The sequence below is a fragment of the Talpa occidentalis genome, unplaced genomic scaffold, assembly GCF_014898055.3.
Source record: "Talpa occidentalis isolate TD23 unplaced genomic scaffold, MPIMG_talOcc4v2.1 talOcc4.17, whole genome shotgun sequence".
Classification (NCBI taxonomy): Eukaryota; Metazoa; Chordata; class Mammalia; order Eulipotyphla; family Talpidae; genus Talpa; species Talpa occidentalis.
The window spans coordinates 27,508,001-27,527,866 of record NW_023601754.1 but is presented as its reverse complement, the minus strand read 5'-3'; the positions used below and the strand labels follow the sequence as shown (position 1 = coordinate 27,527,866).

Sequence of the window (19,866 nt, the reverse complement as noted above, 5' to 3'; positions counted from 1 at the left end):
GGCGACAGGAGAGGTCTGCGCACCATGTGGGACCCAGGCCTGTGGCCGGGGATCGAACTGGCGCTGCAGAGGCTGCAGGCAGCTTCGCAGCCCAGTGCTCAACCGCTGCACCCCCGGGGAGGCCCAACATGTATTTTTTTTTAAAGATTTATTTATTTATTTACACAAGCACTGGGTACAGTCAGAAGCGCGGGAGGGTGAGAGAATTCACCAGAGCCAGAGTGGGGAGCAGAGCAGGCAGACTGAAGTACCCTGCTGAGGGGAGCAGTGGGAGGCAGGGGTCTGTGCGCCATGTGGGACCCTCCCCAGGTGGCCGGGGAGCAGCCGGGGATAGAACCGGTGCTGCAGAGGCTGCGCCACCAGGGAGGCCCCATATAGCGGGAGTATTTTTTTCCTTGTTTTTGCTTTGTTTAATTTTCAGATTATTTTCTGACATGAATAAATAACTGCTTGCTTTAACAAGAGAACAATCTTCAAAGTTATGCTTTAATCAACAAACTAGAATTTGCATTGTATAAGATCATAGGAAAGCTTCCCTCTGTAGTGTCAAAAATACGTTATTTGTGACTAGCTAAGATGGATGGCATGGCTTCTCACTCTATATTAGTTTCCTTTTATAAAACTGTTTCCACAAATTACTTTGCTAGCTGGTAAGAATTAACATGGCTGCAATTAACATAAATTCTGGCAAATATTCAAAATGGCTAACGGACATAAAATTTTTCATGCTTTTAAAAATCTTGACTATGCTTGGTTAAGAAAGCAATTTGGGAGTTAAGAAGTTGGTAATTAATGTCATTTGATGTATGGCTTAGCAGGAATCTTCAGCATTCTACAAAAATAAAATTTTAAAATTATAAAATTCTGACTACTTATACCCCCCCAGCCCCCAAGCCCGCACACGTGCGTGCGTACACACACACACACACACACACACACACAAAGGAGAAACATTTCAGGAATTTGAAAATAAAAAAATTTTTGATTCTTCTTTCAATATTTGAATGTAATGAGAAACTCACCCAAGGTAGCATACACAAACCGGACAAATTAGAAAGGGTAAAATCGGAACAGTGGACAAAAGCATTAATCTAGAGCCCAAGGGCCAGACTGGCATCATCGAAAGCTATTTATCGGACAGCTGAAAAACAATGGGAACGCTTTCATAATGATCTAATCATACTGTAAACCACCATTATCAAATCATTCATAAAATTAAAATATCAGGGTGCTATTAACAAGTTTCCTCAACTGTTAGGTCTCATCAAATTTTTATCCTATTGGAGAGTGATCTTTTAATAAGTAAAAATAAAAGCAATCCAAAATGTTGCTTTAATTAAAAGCACCTACCAGATGGCAACTCATTTTCCAATTTCACATTTTCTTCTTGTGCTGCATAATCCTCAGAAACTTCAGAAGTTTTTGTTCCTTTTCTTTGCCTGATGGATATCATGGTGTCAATGACTTACATGCATTGTTCTTCCAATCACTCCTAAAAACAACACAGAAGTAAATGGCCCATCTACAAGGTGGCACCTTTTCTCTCCAACACACCCTGTGCTCACAAGTCACATGGTGTAAATGACTTGACTTCAGTGCCTTTCCTTGCTTAGCATATCCTCCCATGTTCCCATCCAGATCGTCACCAGCCTTCAATGCCACTCTCAAGACACAACATAGTATTTAACGTAACCAAATTTATGAAGAGCCTGTTCTAAGAGTGGGGAACACAGGTGAGCATCCAGATCCAGTCCCTGCACTCCTTCCAGGAAGTCTCCCTTCTTTTGAAGTGCCAGCCTCTGCACATCTTTTCCCATCCTGAGCCACTGCTATCACCATGCAATTTATCACATAATTATGTAGCTTTATATCCTTTGCCACAGTTCCATACCATGTGAGAGGCATTCAGTAGTAAATCTGTCAGTAGCCTGACTGTTAAAACTGAATACAGTTTGTCTCAGGTATCGAATTTTATTACCTGCGTTCTTTAAAACAATTTACACTGGAAGCTATAGGAATGTGCCTCAGTGGAGCCAGCAGCGGGGGCGGGGCGTGACAATCAGGGCAGCTGCTATCCCAGGGAGCAACGGTGGGAGTAACTGCAGGGAGCAGGCGCCTGGATTGGAAGCAGCAAGTGGGAGGCAGGGGAGTGGTGGCAGTGAGTAAGCTGGTTCCAATCCCCCGGAACATCTTGCTTCGCTTATCTGAATAATGAGCAGTGTTTTACTAATCATTTATTAAATATGATCAGTTGCAGGACACAATGATGAGGGCAGATTATTAATTCCTAAAGGTAAACTAATTGCTATAGAGAAAAGAACAAGCCAGTTAACATTACACAATTAATTTATTCATTCATTCATACAAAAAAAAAAAAGTGAGAAGCAAAACAGACTTAGTAAAAGCAACAGAGTCTGGAGCAGAGAGGGAGAAAAGGCAAAGCCACATAGCCAAAGATGGTTTCTGAATCCCCAAATTACCTCCTCCTGGGGTCGTGCCCTTTTTGGGGGAAAGAAGATCTGGAAAAACCCCATCGTGGACAGAGTCTAGCGAGTTAGGACCGAAAGTGCTTAAGTGTCAACTATAAGTCAGGCACGTGACAACAGCACGAACTAGGGAACAAAAGTTTCTCCTTCAAATTAAAAAGAATATCACCCCAAATGTTTGAAAAAGGAAAGTGAAGCTTTACTTTCCATGATGAGGGTCCAGCTTGGGCTGGCATTCCGGGGCGCCGCAGGGCACGCTCCTCCGTTCCCCCCACCCCAGCATCCCGAACCCCAACGCCCCCGAGGGGCCGGCGGCGGCCGGAGAAGTTTAGTAACTTGCTCCAGTTCCTCGGAGTCCGCGGAGGCCGGACACCAGGCAGGCCTCCCCCGCGCGCGAGCCCCAGCGCACAAGTCGCCCCCTCTTTGCAAACTTCCTCACCCCCGAGTTGTCGCCCCCCGCCCCGCGTTCTGGGCGGGCGGTCCGGCGCCCAGAGCCGCCCCGGGGAGCCCCACGACGCCGCCAGAGGCCGGGCCGCGCCCCCCGACCGCGCGCCCGCGGACTCCCGAGAGTCGCGGCGGGGTCCCCTGAACGCCGCCCCCCGCCCGCCCGCTCGCCCGCCGGCCGCCCGGGGCCGGCCGCCGAAGCCTCGCGCCCGCGCGGCCCGACACGCAGCCACAGACCTGCGGCCTCAGCCGTCCTCGCGCGCGCTCCGGGCGGGGAAGCAAGCCGGCGGGGCGGGCCGCCGAGGGCCGCGGGGGCGGGGCCGCGCTCGGGCCTCGCCGCGCCGCCGGGACAGCGGGGACTCGCAGCCGCGCAGCTTTGTGCGACACCCTGCAAATGGGGACGGGGGGCGTCAGCGGCCCCGCAGAAAGGGGCGCGCCGGGGAGGCCGGGCCGCTGCGGCCGCGCCCATAGGTCTCGGGAGCCGTCCGTCAGAGCGAGACCCCGCCCCCTCCCGGGACGCCCCGCCCCGTCTCGTGCGGCGCCGGCCGGAAGGAAGCGGCGCACTTCCGCCTGTCGGGCTGTCGGCGTCCGCCGCGCGCTGCTGCCGCCGCTACCTCGGGGGCGGCGAGCACAGCTGCCGGGTTGGCGTGGCCGCCGGCGGACTTCTGGGGCTTCCCGGGCTCACTTAGCCTGCCGCGCCCCCGGGCCAGAGCGAGAGGTGCGGCTCGGACGGGGAGCAGGAGCCGGGCCGCGCGCAGGGGTGGCCTCAGGTCGGGCGGCGAGCGCGCCCACCCGGCTTCGGCCTCAGGCCCCAGACTTGGGGGCGGGCGGGCGGGCGGGCGGGGGTCGCTCCTGACTTCCTCCAGCCGGTGCCCGCCGGTGGGTGCTGGGGTTTCGGTGAGGCCACGACGGGCGGAAGCAGCCCCACCGCTCGGCTTCCGGGGTGGCCAGCCTTGGGCGCCCCTCCCGGGTTTTGGCAGCCCGGCGTGACCCCGGTTGCCTTTGATCTGTGCTTGGAAGCCTTTTGCAGACTCCCAGGGAGGGTACCTGCCGACGTGCTTCGGCAGCTCCAAAGACTCCCCGCTTTTTGTTAGGGGGCGGGGACACTGTTTTCTTCCTGGATTTGTCTTTAGGAATCTGCTGTGCCTTGCTCCCCTGTGTTACTGTCTCCAAGCTAGAGTGTCACTTCTGAGGACAGGTTGTGGGCTGTTTCCATGGCTGTCTTTCTTAATCCCGCTGCGAAAAACAGCAGATAAAGCCTTTTGCCAGCACAGACTCAAACCACGTGTTGGTTTTTCTTAAGGAACTGTCCCCACCTGTGAAAAGCCAGGCCATCCCTCTAATTCCACCACAAAATGCCTTCATCCAGGAAGCCTTTCCTAGTTTCCCTGTTGGGTAGTTTTCTTCTTTGTGTATCTGTTGCTGTTAGTAACAAGCACACATTCTGTGTTGGTGGATTGAGGTATCTGCTGAATGGCTTTAATAAAAATGAATGTCAGCGGCTTTTTCAGATGGCGTTTGTCATGTTTCAGTGTGGTTGTGGGTGTCTTCCTTGACGTTATGGATTTGAGAGCAGGGACTGTGTATAATCTTTCATGTTAAGATGCCTTACATGATATGCATTTGAGTGCTTAGTAAATACATACGTGATTTGAGTCCACCTTAAATAGAATCCCCACTCCATTGTATTTGTATTTTTCCTTAAATTGTTGTCTCACACTGGGGGGAAATATGTCTGTCGTGAAGCATGCATCCCTTGAGTAAAAGAAATAGTACTCATTAGCAGCTGCTTGTTTGTTTTAATATGAAATGATTTAGCTAAGCAAAATAAGCTTTGAGACTTAAAAGAAAGTAGGCATCCACTGCTGAGAATAAGTCCTGGGAATAGTAAGTCAGTTAAGAATGAGCCCTTACTCTGGTGAATTTTCTCACCCTCCCGCGCTTCTGTCTGTACCCAGTACTTGTATAAATAAATAAATAAATCTTTTTAAAAAAAAAAAAAAAAGAAAATAAGAAGAAGAATGAGCCCTTAGCCTGATAGGCCAGTGCTGGAGGTGATGGATGAGGGATAGTAGGCCCTTATGCCGGTGAGGTCTGGTCATGGATTCTGACTACAGTGTGTGCAGGAACACTTGCGTTATGGACTCTGGCTTTTCCTCTCGTGTCCAGTAATAGTTAAACTGCGGTCCTCAAGAGTGTTTTCTGGAACCTGCAGCATCACAGTCATTAACTGGGAGCTTGTTAGAAATGCAAGTTATCAGTCTGTAGAGGTGGGGACTCATCTGTTTTAAGACATTCTCTGTGATTCTGCACTCGATAAAGTTTGAGAACCACAGCAAACCCTTGCTACTCAAAATGTGGTCTGTGGACTAGCAGTATTGTATCACCTTAGAAACGATCTCAGACTCTCCCCAAGACCTGAACCAGAGTCTGCGTTTGAATATAATCCCAAGGTTTTTTGTGTGTATGGCACAGCTTGAGAAGTCACTAACACTGTCCACCAAGGGAGGTCCCAAAGTAAGATACTTTTTTATCGGAAGGTTGTGAACAGTGCTAGTGACTTCTCTGTTGGCTTTTTCCTGTCTGGTACACAATGTTTAGCTTTAAATTTCTTGATTATGAATACTCTTGATCACTCCTGGTTTTTTGTTGTTTTTTTTTTCAATGTCTTGCAAGCTCCTCTACCTCTTGAAAATCAACAATTATTTGGCCGATGGCTCCAGTTTTCACTGTGATTCCAATAACTCATAAATTTTTATGTTTCAGTGTATCTCCTGATCTCCTGATCCTATATGTCCATTGTTTAGTGGACATTTATTTCCATGTGTGCCAACACCTCAAATTCAATTTGGTAAAAATTAAATTTCTGGGGCCTCGCTGGTGGCGCAAGGGGTTAAAGCACAGTGCTGTGAAGCTATCCACAGCCTCTGCAACAGTTCGATCCCCAGCCAGCCAGGGAGCTACCCATGTGGTGCAGCAGACCACTCCTGCCTCGCCCGCCCACTGCTCCCTTCAGCAGTCTATTTCTGTCAGTCTGTCTGTTCTGCTCCCCACTCTGTCTCTGGTGAAGACTCTCACCCCCACACCTCTTGCCTGTACCCCAGTTCTTGTATGCATAAATAAATTAAATCTTTTAGAAAAAATTAAACTTCTAATCCCCAAACCTGCTTTTCCTTCCATGTGCCCCATTTATCTCATTGCTCAAATCAAAAACCTCAGAGCCAAACTATGTTCCCCCTGTCATGTAATCCATGTTTCCAATTAAACATTTGCTCCTGCTGGGCTTATTCCTAAACATCCTAGAACTTGGCCAACATTCCTCCATCTCCGCTGCCATCAACCTAATCTAAGTTACCATTTCTGTTCTGGGTCATTTCCATACCTGGTTCCTTACCTTCAGTCCTGCCCCCTGTCCTTGTCCACCAGTCCATTCAAAGTGTAATAAGCAGACTGATGTTATTAAAATATAAATCTCTTGGTGGCTTACTGACTTTATGGTAAAAATCAAGCTTCTTTTCATAGCTTGTAAGGATTGACATGAACCAGCCTCTTAACCTCTCTAGTCTCATCTCTATTTCTATTCATAAATTCTTTCCAAGGTTTTATAAGTGAGCACTCTCTTTACCTAACTACCATTCAGCCTCTACTGAAATGCCGTCTATTGAGTGAGCTACCTTGGAGGATGACCCACAGCTCTAGGTCAGCCTTAAGATGACTGCAACCTTATGAGAGATTCTAAGCCAGAACTGTCCATATGGGTGACTCCTAAATATCTGACACACAGAATCAATAAGAATAAGTGTTTATTGTTTTAGGCTATTGCATTTTGGGGTAGTTATTCAATGAGATCATCAATGCTAGAATAACCCTCCATATGGATGTATCACAATTTATTTCCTTCTAATTGGACACTTTGGTCGCTTCTAGTTTTAGATTATTACAAGGGATATGGTGGAGAACATCATATGTTGAGGTAATTTTTTTTTAAGGTTTATTTATTTATACAAGAACCGGGGTACAGACCAGATGTGCAGGAGGGTGAGAGGATTCACCAGAGACAGAGTGGGGAACAGAACAGACTGATGAAATACACTGCTGAGGGGAGCAGTGGGCACAACAGGAGAGGTCTGCCGCACCATGTGGGACCCTCGCCTGCCGGCCTGGATCAAACCAGCGCTGCAGAGGTTGCAGACAGCCTCACAGCGCAACGCTCAAACGCCTGCGCCACCAGAGGAGGCCCTGTTGAGGTAATCTTTAGAATATATTTCTAGAAAATTGCTAGAACTCATTTTATTTATTTTATTTTTAAAGATTTATTATTTATTTATTTATGCAAGCACTGGGTACAGTCAGAAGCGTGGGAGGGTGAGAGAATTCACCAGAGCTAGAGTGGGGAACAGAACAGGCAGACTGACGAAATACTCTGCTGAGGGGAGCAGCAGTCCGGCAGGAGAGGTCTGCGCGCCATGTGGGACCCTCGCCGGCAGCCGGGGACCGAACTGGCGCTGCAGAGGCTTCAGGCAGCCTCGCAGCCCAGTGCTCAATTGCTGCGCCACCAGGGGAAGCCCTAAAACTAGTTTTAAATTAGAATAAACAGTGGCAAACTACATTCCACAAAGGTTAAAAATTTTATTACTTTATACTTTAATTAATGTGTATTTTTTTTAAAGGGGCGGGGATGTGTGTGTGTGTGTATGTGTGTGTGTGTGTGTGTGTGTGTGTAGAAAAACTGAGTTGTAGGCCAGAGGTGCAGGGAGTGAGAGGATTCACCAGAAACAGAGTGGGAGCAAAACAGGCAAATCTACTGAAATACACTGCTGAGAGGAGTAGCGGGTGAGATGGGGGAGGTTTGCTGTGCCATATGTGGGTCAGCTCCCTGCCCCGGGAATCAAATCATTGTGGCAGTGAAAGTGCTGAGATTTAACCCCTGGGCCACCAGGGAGGCCCGTTAACCAATGTGTATTATGGCACTTATTTCTCCATGCCCTTGCCTACAATGGCTATTTTTCATCATTGCCAACCTTAGGTAACAAATGCTGTATCACTTTATGATGTAGAGACAGTTACAGCAATGGCTTATTGACCCTTTGATGTCTTTTCATGTTATATTTAACCTTAATAAGAAGGGGTTATGTATAGATTATGGATATTAATTAACTTTTGGTCATATAACTAACAGATATTGTTTCATTATTGTGTCCCTGGCATAGTGGTTTTCACTCTGCACCTATTTTCCTTTTTGCTATTGTCAAATCTGTCATCTTACCTTTATGGCTTCTGGGTTTTTCTGTCTTAGAAAAACCTTTCCCATCCCAAGATTATAAATTAAAAAAAAAAAAATCTCTTCTACTTTTGCCTTTTTTTGATACAAGGTGAAATTGTGATATTTTTCTAATTGGAGAGCCAATTGTTTCACCGTCATCCTTACCCTACTGATTTGAATTACCTATAGCTCATATTAATTCCTCTATGTAGATGATCTATTTGTAAACTCACTCTCTGGTTTAAATGTTTTATTTTTTTAAGATTGATTTATTTATGCATACAAGGACTGGGGGTAGGACAGAGGTGCGGGGGTGGGGGGGTGAGAGGATTCACCAGAGACAGAGTGGGGAGCAGAACAAGTGGATCAACCAAAATACACTGCTGAGGGGACCAGGAGTGAGACAGGAGAGGTCTGCTGCACCATGTGCTGTGCCATGTGGGTTAGCTCCCTGGCCAGGGATACAACAAGTGCTGCAGATAGCTTCATAATGCTGAGACTTAACCCCTTGTGCCATCAGGGAGGTGCAGTTTAAATGATTTAAAGGAAGGACTAAAGGCAGAAGTTGCCCCAAGACTGCCCACCTGCACAGATCTTTTTTTTTTTTAAAGATTTATTTATTTATTTATTTATTTATTTATTTATTTATTTATTTATTTATTTATTTATTTATTTATACAAGCACTGGGTACAGTCAGAAGCGCGGGAGGGCGAGAGAATTCACCAGAGCCAGAGCGGGGAGCAGAGCAGGCAGAAGGACCGAAGTACACTGCTGAGGGGAGCAGCGGGCGGCAGGAGAGGTCTGCGCACCATGCGGGACCCTCCTCTGGTGGCCGGGGAGCAGCCGGGGATCGAACTGGCGCCGCAGAGGCTGTGGTCAGCTTCGCAACCCAGTGTTCAACCGCTGCGCCACCGGGGAGGCCCCTGCACAGATCTTTCTTAATAATCCTGCCACTTTGGAAGGGCAGCTTCTTACCTTCAAGAACTGCCCATCTGCACCTATGCAGTTGTCTCTTTTTCTCTTTTCTCTTTCCTAACAGACCTGCCCTTTTCACTTACAATAAAGCCTCATTTCTATCTTAAAAAAAAAAATTAAAAGAACTCAAATGCAACAGTTTCACATATTTTTAATTACTGCTTCTTTATTGAATGCTTTGTATTTGGGAGCAGTATTGCCCCTTTATTATCTTCTTTTAAGCATGTCTTGGCAAGTTTTGCATAATTATTTGCTTAGAGAAACTTTATTTTTTTAAATTTTTATTATATATGTATATATTACATTGTTCTTCCTTTGTGTACAAAGCATGATTTCTCCCCACAAGTGTAGTCCCCACAAACTGCCCATCATCAATTCACCCATGCACCATCACCATGGACCCTTGTGTAAGAACACATTCCCTCCCCTGTTTTGATCCCTCTTCCTCCCCCTCCCCTGCTGAGTGTCTGCTTAGAGAAACTTTATAATCCTCTGCTAGCTTCCAAGAGAGAACATGGAGGTCTTTTACTAGATTTGTATAAAATGTATGGAAACCTTTGGGAGAAAGAGATCTTTGCAATGCTGAATGTTCTCTAATGGGGCTAGGCATTCGGTCGAAGAGTCTGGCACACTACATTTGTTTTTCCCAATAGGACTTTCATCCAATTCATATTACTTCACTTGTCCAAAAGGTTTGGCTTTTCAAGTGTCTTGACAAAAGTCAGAGCAGCAGTCTCCAAACTTCTTGATAGCTATGAGAGAGGCTTGGTAGTAGTCTAGCTGGACAGCTCTGTGCCCAGCTGAAAACTGTACCACCCTAGGAGAGAATGGATGCTGGGGGTCAACTCTGGTGAAAGTATGTTCTTTGAGGGGTTAAGGTTGAGTGTGTATTATTTCATGCATACTATTCACCTTGTTTATTTTATGATCATGAACTGTAAGCACAAGAATTATTTTATAAAGCTAGTACGTGGAAACAGCTTATGATTGAGAAGCAGAACCAGGGTAATCAATCTAAAAAATATCTGATTATCTGCTCAGCTACAAAACACAGATCCCCTAGTTCTCTGACCCCACTTCTGCCCCCGCATTTTATGGAAAAACAATTTCTATTTTTTTAAAAACTGGAATTTTAATTTCACTGGGTAAGTTTTACCAGAACAACTGACATAGAAACATTAAGAAACTCAATTTGTAGGTTGTGATTGACTATATCAGCTGAAAGATGCTATGTACATGCAGATTATTGCATAACCAAGATCTTCGCAACGACCCTGTAAGGTTTAAGCATGATCGTCTGTGTTACTGATGAAGAAACCAAGGCTCAAAAAAGGTTGCATACCTGACTCAAGGTCACATGCTTGGAATCAAGCACCATCCACAACTGTGTCAGATCTTGATGAGGTATTTTACAGGCCACCTCGTATAACAGGCCACCTCATATAACAAAGCCCCTGGAGGTGGGTCTTTTAGTTATTTCACACTTCAGAAAATAGAGAAAATAACTGAGCTCCTAAGGTTAAAAAAGATAAAGGCAAATTACATTTTTTTTATTTATTTTTTAAATAATAAATTTTATTTTTATATTCCCCCATACAATTGCAAACTCCCCATTCTGACCCCAATCCCTCCCCTCCCGCCCCCCACCCCCCAAAAGTGTCTCTGGTTCATAGTTTTTTGTTGGTTTTGATTTTCACTTTCTTATAGTTATTCATTTTCCTGGTCCCTTATTTGAGTTTTCTAGATTCCTGCTATGAGTGAGACCATCCGATAATTTTCTTTTTCTTTTTAGCTTATTTCGCTGAGCATGATCCCTTCCAGCGCCATCCATGTTGCTGCAAATTGCATGTGTTTATCTTTTTTGAATGCTGAGTAATATTCCATGGTGTATATGGACCACATCTTCTTGATCCAGTCATCTATTTTTGGGCATTTGGGCTGTTTCCAAAGCTTAGCTATTGTAAATAGTGCTGCTATAAACATAGGGGTGCAGGTGCTCTTTGGAATTGATGTTTCTGTATCCTTTGGGTAAATACCTAGGAGTGGAATTGCTGGATCATATGGAAGCTCTATGTTTAGTAGGTCCAGAAATCTCCACACAGCTCTCCATAGTGGTTGGACCAGTTTGCACTCCCACCAACAGTGTAGAAGAGCTCCTTTTTCTCCACACCCTCGCCAACATTTGCTGTTGCTAGTTTTTTTAATATGTGCCATTCTCACTGGTGTAAGATGGTATCTCATGGTAGTTTTGATTTGCATTTCCCTGATTACAAGTGATGTTGAACATTTTTTCATATGTCTGTTGGCCATTTGCATTTCCTCTTCAGAGAAGTTTTCTTTTAGCTCTTCTGCCCATTTTTTGACTGGATTATTTTCTTTGTTGTTGCTGAGTCTCATCAGCTCTTTGCAGATTTTTGTGATCAGTCCTTTATCATTAGTGTTGTGTGCAAAAATGTTCTCCCAGTTGGTGGGGTTTCTCTTTGTTTTTGTTATTGTCTCTTTTGCTGTGCAGAAGCTCTTTAATTTGATGTAGTCCCAGCTGTTTATCTTTGCCTTCACTATCACTGCTTTGGGTGATGTGTCTGTAAAGATGTCTTTGATATGCAAACACTAAACCCCCAAAAAATGGAGTACACATTTTTCTCAAGTGCACATGGATCATTCTCCAGGATCGATCACATACTGGGGCACAAGACAAACATCAACAGATACACCAAGACTGAAATCATACCAACCATCTTTTCTGACCATGAAGGCATCAAACTAGAAATAAACCATAAAAAGAAGGCAAGGAACTATCCTACCTCATGGAGATTAAAAACCACACTACTGGAAGGCCACTGGACTAACGAGGAGATCAAAGAAGAAATTAAAAAATACTTTGAATTGAATGACAAGGAGGACACCAATATCCTAAATGTATGGGATACAGCAAAAGCAGTAATAAGAGGAAAATATATAGCAATAGAAGCTCACATCAAAAAACAAGAAAGAACTCAAAGAAACAACCTAATCTTGAAGCTCAGAGATCTAGAAAAAGAACAACAAAAAAAATCCCAAAACCAATAGAAGAAAAGAAATAATAAAAACCAAAGCAGAAATAAATGAAATTGAAACTAAAAAAACAATCCAAAAGATCAATGAAACCAAGAGCTAGTTCTTTGAAAAAATCAATAAAATAGACAAACCCCTAGCCAGGCTCACAAAGGAAAAAAGGGAGAAAGCACAAATAAATAGGATCATAAATGAAAGAGGAGAAATCACAACGGACACAGCAGAAATCAAAGGAATAATCAGTAACTACTATGAACAGTTATATGGAAACAAGTTCAACAATCTAGAGGAGATGGACAAATTCCTACAACTCTACAATCACCCAAAGCTAGATAAAGAAGAAACAGAACACCTAAACAGACCAATTACAAGCAGCGAAATTGAAATGGTAATCAAAAACCTCCCCAAAAACAAAAGCCCAGGACCTGATGGATTTACAAATGAATTCTACCAAACATTCAGAGATGAATTAGTGCCTATCCTTCACAAACTCTTCCAAAAAACTGAGAAGGAAGGGACAATACCAAACACGTTCTATGAAGCCAACATTACACTAATACCAAAACCGAACAAGGACAACACAAAAAAGGAAAACTACAGGCCAATCTCCCTAATGAACACTGATGCAAAAATCCTCAATAAAATTTTAGCTATCAGAATCCAACAATGTATCCATAAGATAATTCACCACGACCAAGTAGGATTCATTCCAGGGACACAAGGATGGTCTTTTTTTTTTTTTTTAAGATTTTATTTATTTATTTATACAAGCACTGGGTACAGTCAAAAGCGCGGGAGGGTGAGAGAATTCACCAGAGCCAGAGCGGGGAGCAGAACAGGCAGGATGACTAAGTACACTGCTGAGGGGAGCAGCAGGCAGCAGGAGAGGTCTGCGCACCATGTGGGACCCTTGCCAGGTGGCCGGGGATAGAACCAGCGCTGCTGCAGAGGCTGTGGGCAGCTTCGCAGCCCAGCGCTCACCCGCTGTTCCACTGGGGAGGCCCGCAAACTACATTCTAAAAGCAGCTACACACCCTGGCTCTGGCAGCTGTGTGTCTGCACATCCTTCCCTTGCTTCGGGTGTGATGTGGTGACTTCTTCCCCTCGAGGATTCACATATTTCTTTTCCCTGCTAGCACAAAGTAAGTTTTTAATACTGTCTCATCACACACTGGAGTCTCTTTATCAGTATTTGCACAAAGCGTTGTGCTAGCTGGATACAGATGCTGGAGAGTCTTATTTTAAATAGTTTTTAGCCTGTATGGTGATACCCTGCATGGCCTCCAGCAGCACCACAGGAGGCACGACTCCCCAGCTGTGTCCTTAGGCTTCACTTGGAGATGGGCTTAGGAAGTGGAGATAATCTTGAAACCACTGGGTTCCTACAATTATTTCACTATTTCTGCATCACTATTTTTTGGAGAATGTGAGCTGCAGAGGATCAGAAATAAATACAGCTTAAGATTTGAACCACGTCCTGCTGTACTTTTTCTCAGAAGTCTGAAATAGAATTTTCTAACACCTTTTGTGGTTAGAAATACTGAATTTAAATAGGCCTGCAGATATAAACAAAAAGAGCAAGATGTGGATTGATGCGCCTATTTCAGTAAGACACAGCCACATTATTTCTGAAATATGGATACTAAAATTAATATAATGACAAATAGAAAAAATGCAATCTGGAGATGTGCACTGTAGTGTCAATAAACCTTTAAATAATGCTGTTAGGTACTAATAATAGACCTGAAGAATGAATAACTTTTTAAAAAAATTTTGTTGAGGGCCTCTTCAGGTCACAATTTTTCATTGTATACATATTTAAGATGACACTTTATTAATTATGTAAAAAACAGATTTGGTTATCCCTTATACCAGTGACAATGACATGGATAATTATAAACTTTTTTTTTTCCTTTTAACAAAGTATAAAGCTGAGAAATCAGAAAGATGAAGTTAGGCCTGAGCTCACTGCTGAGGGTTCATTATTTTCTGATTTGTGTAAATAAAACTCCATCCACCTAACATGTAATGTCCTCTTCCAACAAAGGCCCCAAGTAGCTCGGTATCACCATGGAAACACCCGTCTTACACTCAGTTTTGTGCACTGTCTCGAAAGGGTGCCTTTACTAACTTGATTAAGTAATACTGCTGGTGCAAAGGCGGTGGAGTTAGGAAACAGACACACACCAACAATGGATGATTTTGTTATATACATAATGCTAAGAATTTGTATTGGATGCCTAAAATTAAACTGTAAAATTAAACCTTCAAAGGAAGATCTACTATAATCTACTTTTATAAACAATCAAAACAGTGGGGGGAAAATCGAGATTAAAAAAACATTATCATATACCTTATGATTCAAATGAGAAAACCAGACAGTGTATTGATTATTGTACCACCAGATAAATGAGATCTAAAGTTCCCAACACAGAATGCAGCGTACTCATTTGAATTCTGAGATATAAAGCAAAACACTCCAAACTTACCTAAGGAAGCTCATTGTATGACACTGATTAAAAACAGAAATTTCTTTAATTTATGGGTAGGGCCTCCCTGGTGGTGCAAGGGGTTAAATGTGAGTACTATAAAGCTATCTGCAACTACTGCAACACGAGTTCGATCCTGGCCAGGGAGCTGATCCACATGGCACAGCAGACCTCTCCTGTCTCGCCCACTGGCTCCCCTCAGCAGTGTATTTCAGTAGATCTGCCTGTTCTGCGCTCCACTCTGTCTCTGGTGAATCCTCTCACCTTCCGCACTTCTGGCCTGTACCCCAGTTCTTGTATGCATAAATAAATAAAAAAAAAAAACATTTATGGGGCCAAGAATGTTCACTGCATCTTGACAAACTGGTTTGGGATAAATCTTTGTAGAAGTTGCTATTGTGATTCTTTCTTAGCTCTGGCAGTTTACAACAGCTCTACACAAAAGCCTACCACCACCTCTACCCACCCCATAAATTTGATATTAGAGTCACACAATTTTAAAGAGGTGCGTCTAAGACTTTCTTCTCAATATCCTGGATTATTCAAGTCAATCGTGAGCCCAGCTGAGTGGGTCAGTTGCCATGGTTACCTTGTAGCAGTTACATGTGCAGGTGGTGTGGCCACATCATTACCTGTAGTGCCCACAGCTCTGCAAGGGTGAAGCAGCCAGGGTCTCACGGACACAGAGATTGTCAGGAGGAAAACAAGATCATACTATTTGTGGCTGTGTTAATGTTTAATTTTATTATGTGTTGCTGGTTTTTTTAAAAAAGATTTATTTATGCATACAAGAACTGGGGTTAAGGCCAGAGGTGTGGGGGGTGATTCACCAGAGACAGTATGTATTGCTGTTTTTTTTTTTTTTTTAAAAAGATTTATTTATTTATACAAGCACTGGGTACAGTCAGAAGCATGGGAGGGTGTGAGAATTTACCAGAGCCAGAGCGGGGAGGAGAGCAGGCAGAAGGACCGAAGTACACTGCTGAGAGGAGCAGCGGGCGGCAGGAGAGGTCTGCGCACCATGTGGGATTCGAACCGGCGCTGCAGAGGCTGCGGGCAGCTTCGCAACCCAGTGCTCAACCACTGCGCCACCAGGGAGGCCCTGTATTGCTGTTTTAAATGAACTCTTTGGTTTTAAATATCAGAGATGCTGAATTTGTGAGTTAGGTTAAAATCATTCAGAAGAACAGGAAGACTATAAAAATTGCAGAGAAACAATTTAGTTATTGAACAGTGCTATAAAAAGCTTGCTTTATAACCTTTCTTCTTTCTGGTAGCTTTAGAGGATATATCATGCTGTTGCTCTAGCTCAGAGGTCAACAAAGTTTCTACCAAACTATTTACTATCAAATATAATAGTAAAAAATTTGATCTTTGTGTGCCACATGGTTTCTGTCAGGACTCAACACTGCTGAACACAGGCATCTATAATACGGAAGAGAACGGGCCTGGCTGCGTTCCAATAAAACTTGACTTATACAGGTGGCTGACCAGCTCCGAAGCAAGGGCAATCATTTGCTAATCTCTTCTATACCAGCACTAACAGAAATAGAACACAAGCCACAAATGTAATTTAAAAATTTTTAGTAGCCACAATAAAAACCAAAACCAAACTAGGTAACATTATTTTATTTAACCCTAAATATCAAAATTTCAACATGTAACCAATCTAAAAAGAAACTGATACCGATACTTCACCTTGTTTGTACTAAGATGTGAGAACTGTTGTGTTTGCACACATAGAGCACACTAACTGTGTTTCAAGTGCTTATTAGCCACGTGTGCCTACTGGCTGCCAAGAATCCCGGATGTTCTGGGTCTCCCGTACAGGAATTTCAACAGTGCACCTGGAGTTTAGTGACAGAGTTGAGGTTTGGTTCTTGAAAGACAGAAGATGTAACTTTGATGCCCCAGGGGACAAAGGAAGGCAGCTATTTGGCCTCAGACACTTTAACTTGAGGTGGCCCAGGATTCCAGGGTGGAAATGGACAACCAGACGAGTGAGATTATTATTGGTATACTCTTTGTCCTTCAATAAAGAATAGTAACTGTCATTAAACAGACTGGATCTTTAGCATTTTGACTATGCCAAAATTGAAGGTATATAAAAGGATGTGGTTTGGAAGGTAAAACTGTGGAGTAAGGGAAAAGCTTCAACTTTAGATTGAATCTTTAAAACAATTTAAAAAGTCTTTACAGTCTTTAGGATCTGTGTAAGGCAGTTCAGTGCTTGTCAGCAATACTATTAAAGGTAATCATAAACCATAGGTAGTTAATAAACCCCTGTTTATTATTTAAACACAACTTTCTAAGTGATCTAATCAAGGTGTCCAAGATAAGAATGACTATAACCTTTTATTAATAAAACTTAGAGGCAAGTGTTTTTAACAAAAAAATTTATTACCAAAATACAATATTAAAGTCAATACATGACAAACTCCTGTAAAGCAAAATAAATTATTCTAACATTGTACAGTATTTCCAAAGGTAGTTAAAGAAGCGCTATAGACCTTGCTTCACTGTATGCTGAACAGATAAACTGTTCTACCATGAACACGATCCTAGAGTTTTAGGCTTTAAGGCATGCAGCTCGATGTGCTGGATAATTTTACAAAATGCAAATCATCCTATTATAATAAGATACAGTGTCAGAATTAACTGTAGTCTTTACATGTCAGTGTTCCAGAAATTTTTAGACTTTGGCTATAGAAGCAATGCCATAGTGTTACACAATACTTATTTCTTAAAAAAATACATGTATTCATGTCCATGAATATCAAACTCAAATTTCTATTAAATATATTTTATATAATATTACTTAGAGCACCTTGCTGTACAATAAAAAAAGATTAAATAAGTGTCTATGAAAACTAAAAATATAATAAGTCTCAATAGAGAAGCCTGCTTGTCCTTGTCAAGCCAAGTACATTGCGGGAAGATACAATGTAAACATGGGTGCCATCATTTGCTTTGTGAAAAAAGATGAGAAAATAAGAAGGGAACCACCAACAGCTACCTTCAAAAGACTGAAAGATGTAGAACAAAGGCTTCAATCAGTGTCACTACACTGCACTGCCAGACATGGAGCTCAAATCTACAGATGACTGGAAGACAGGCACAGTTAAGAACATTGGGGATACCAACCATACTCTCTGGATTATGAGAAAATGATAGAGCTCTGAAAAGCATTATTTATAATGATGAGAATACATCATCTCCCTCCTACCCCCATCCCCACCTTTGCCGCATTGGTTAAGTATTTTTTAAAAAGTATTTTCACCATCCAATTTTATAACTGTAAATGTTCAGAGCAGAAAACATACTATGAGTGTTAACATGGCAAAAGATCTAGCACTAATACATGAAATGTTATTCCTAAAAAGGGAATTCTTGCTGATTACTTGTATACCTAACTTTTTGACAATTTAAATTGCATATTTAGTCTTCATTATTACTTTTAGTATTCCTGGTAGAGCACGATGAACTTAAGGCGTGCCACCAGCGGTAATGGGAAGGTGGGGAACAGCCTTGGTGTGTGGTTCCTCCTGTATGGCCAGGAGAAGGCTTTGGAGGATATTGCAGGCCAGAAGTAGAAGAAAGTTTAAAGGCTTTAAACTTCTGGGCTAATTCTGGATTAATTTTTCTCATGAGCTATGAAAATTTTAAATCCATGATTGCAAATGGAAAATTTAAGTATCAATTAATGGATGTGATTTAAGGTAATGAAAAAAGGTTAAAAATTAATTCACTATGAAATTTTGAGTGTGTTTCTGTTTGGTGTTTTCCAAATAATTACATAAAACCAACGAAAATTTATAAAATAAAATTCTTCTAAGGTTAATTTTTTAGAACAGATTTTACAAGGAAATACTGAGAAATAGCTACCAACAATGAAAAAATGGATGGAATGGCAATGATGAGTAATAATGGAAACATTGAAAATATTTTATTTGAATTTGAATTGAAATATAAATGTTTTATTTCTGAAAACAAATGAATATAAATCCACATAGAGTGGAATTGGAGAATATAATCTAGAGTATATAAATTCATTTTATGTTTTCAAAATCAAATATCAGAAATGGGTTAACTTTCATAAATAAATTAAACCTACCTAAATTAAACAGTTGCAAAGTTACAATAAATTTTGTTTAAATATCATCATCAAAATGAGATTAAAAAAACAAATCAGACAATGTTTCAAGATGCCTAACCCTGCTTAAATAGTTCCTAATGCTTCTTTGAAAAGGTTAATTCATTCCATTCTTACCTAGACTTTGGGAAGAGAATTCTTTCCTAAAATACATCTTTCTTAAAATACATCCCACCCAGAAAATTTTCTTTTCAATTCTAAGTTGGTCAGTGTCACAGCTTCGGCTCTAGATGTTAGAAATCAAGTTCAGGAAGAGCACCACAAAGATCGTGCCTGCATGGCGCACTGGCCTTCCGCATGTAGGCAGAGTTTATTTTAACAAAACAATGCATAAACAAATCATCAGAACTACAAAAACAAAACAGAAAAACCTTGTTCTCATCACTCTTAAATACATTATAATACAAATGTGTAATTAACGAGATTACATGTATTTGATGATGAGTTTTAAAGCAAAAGCACTTTTAGTTGGTTTTCCTTACATTCTATTGGCACACTAACAAAATGGAATTTTTCCTAAAGAGGAGAAACCCTGTAGAAATGCTGTTTGTTATTAAATGTCTTATAAACAACCTGAATTGTGACTGTATTTTAATCACATTTGGTTATACCTCTTACATTAAGTATACCTAAATTATAAACTCCAGGAAGTAATATCTCAATAGCGATATTCATTTTAAGACTTCTGAATTTCATCCTTCTTCCCTCAAATGATTTTTATTTAAGAGTTCAAGCTATTTCTAAGGTCCATTGATCAAATGCCAACTTTCACTTTGCTGCTTTAACACCCTTTCAGAAAACAAGCTTGGTCTAGTTTGCAAGAGAACTGGAAGGCCCACACACCTAGGGATTACACATGCGGCGTTCCTTAAACATTCTGAAAGGAACCTCTGTGGATGCCTGCACTCCACGACTCACCACTTCCATAATTCTTGAGATTTGGGTTGAATCTGGCCAGAATTCACCTATTTCCTTCTTTGCCCATAAGAAATTCATTGTAA

At 42.2% G+C, this 19,866-nt stretch overlaps 1 protein-coding gene across 1 annotated transcript in view; it reads right to left on the bottom strand.

Moving 5' to 3' along the window:
- DPY19L3 (dpy-19 like C-mannosyltransferase 3) overlaps positions 1 to 3,228 on the bottom strand; it is a 68,489-nt gene extending 65,261 nt beyond the window's left edge. The window contains exons 1-2 of the mRNA XM_037516358.2: positions 3,168 to 3,228; positions 1,351 to 1,492 (exon numbers count right to left, since the gene is read on the bottom strand). Coding sequence (XP_037372255.1) covers positions 1,351 to 1,453 — 103 coding nt within the window. The 5' untranslated portion in view covers positions 1,454 to 1,492; positions 3,168 to 3,228. The remainder of the gene's footprint in view (positions 1 to 1,350; positions 1,493 to 3,167) is intronic.
- Positions 3,229 to 19,866: the final 16,638 nt, after the last annotated feature.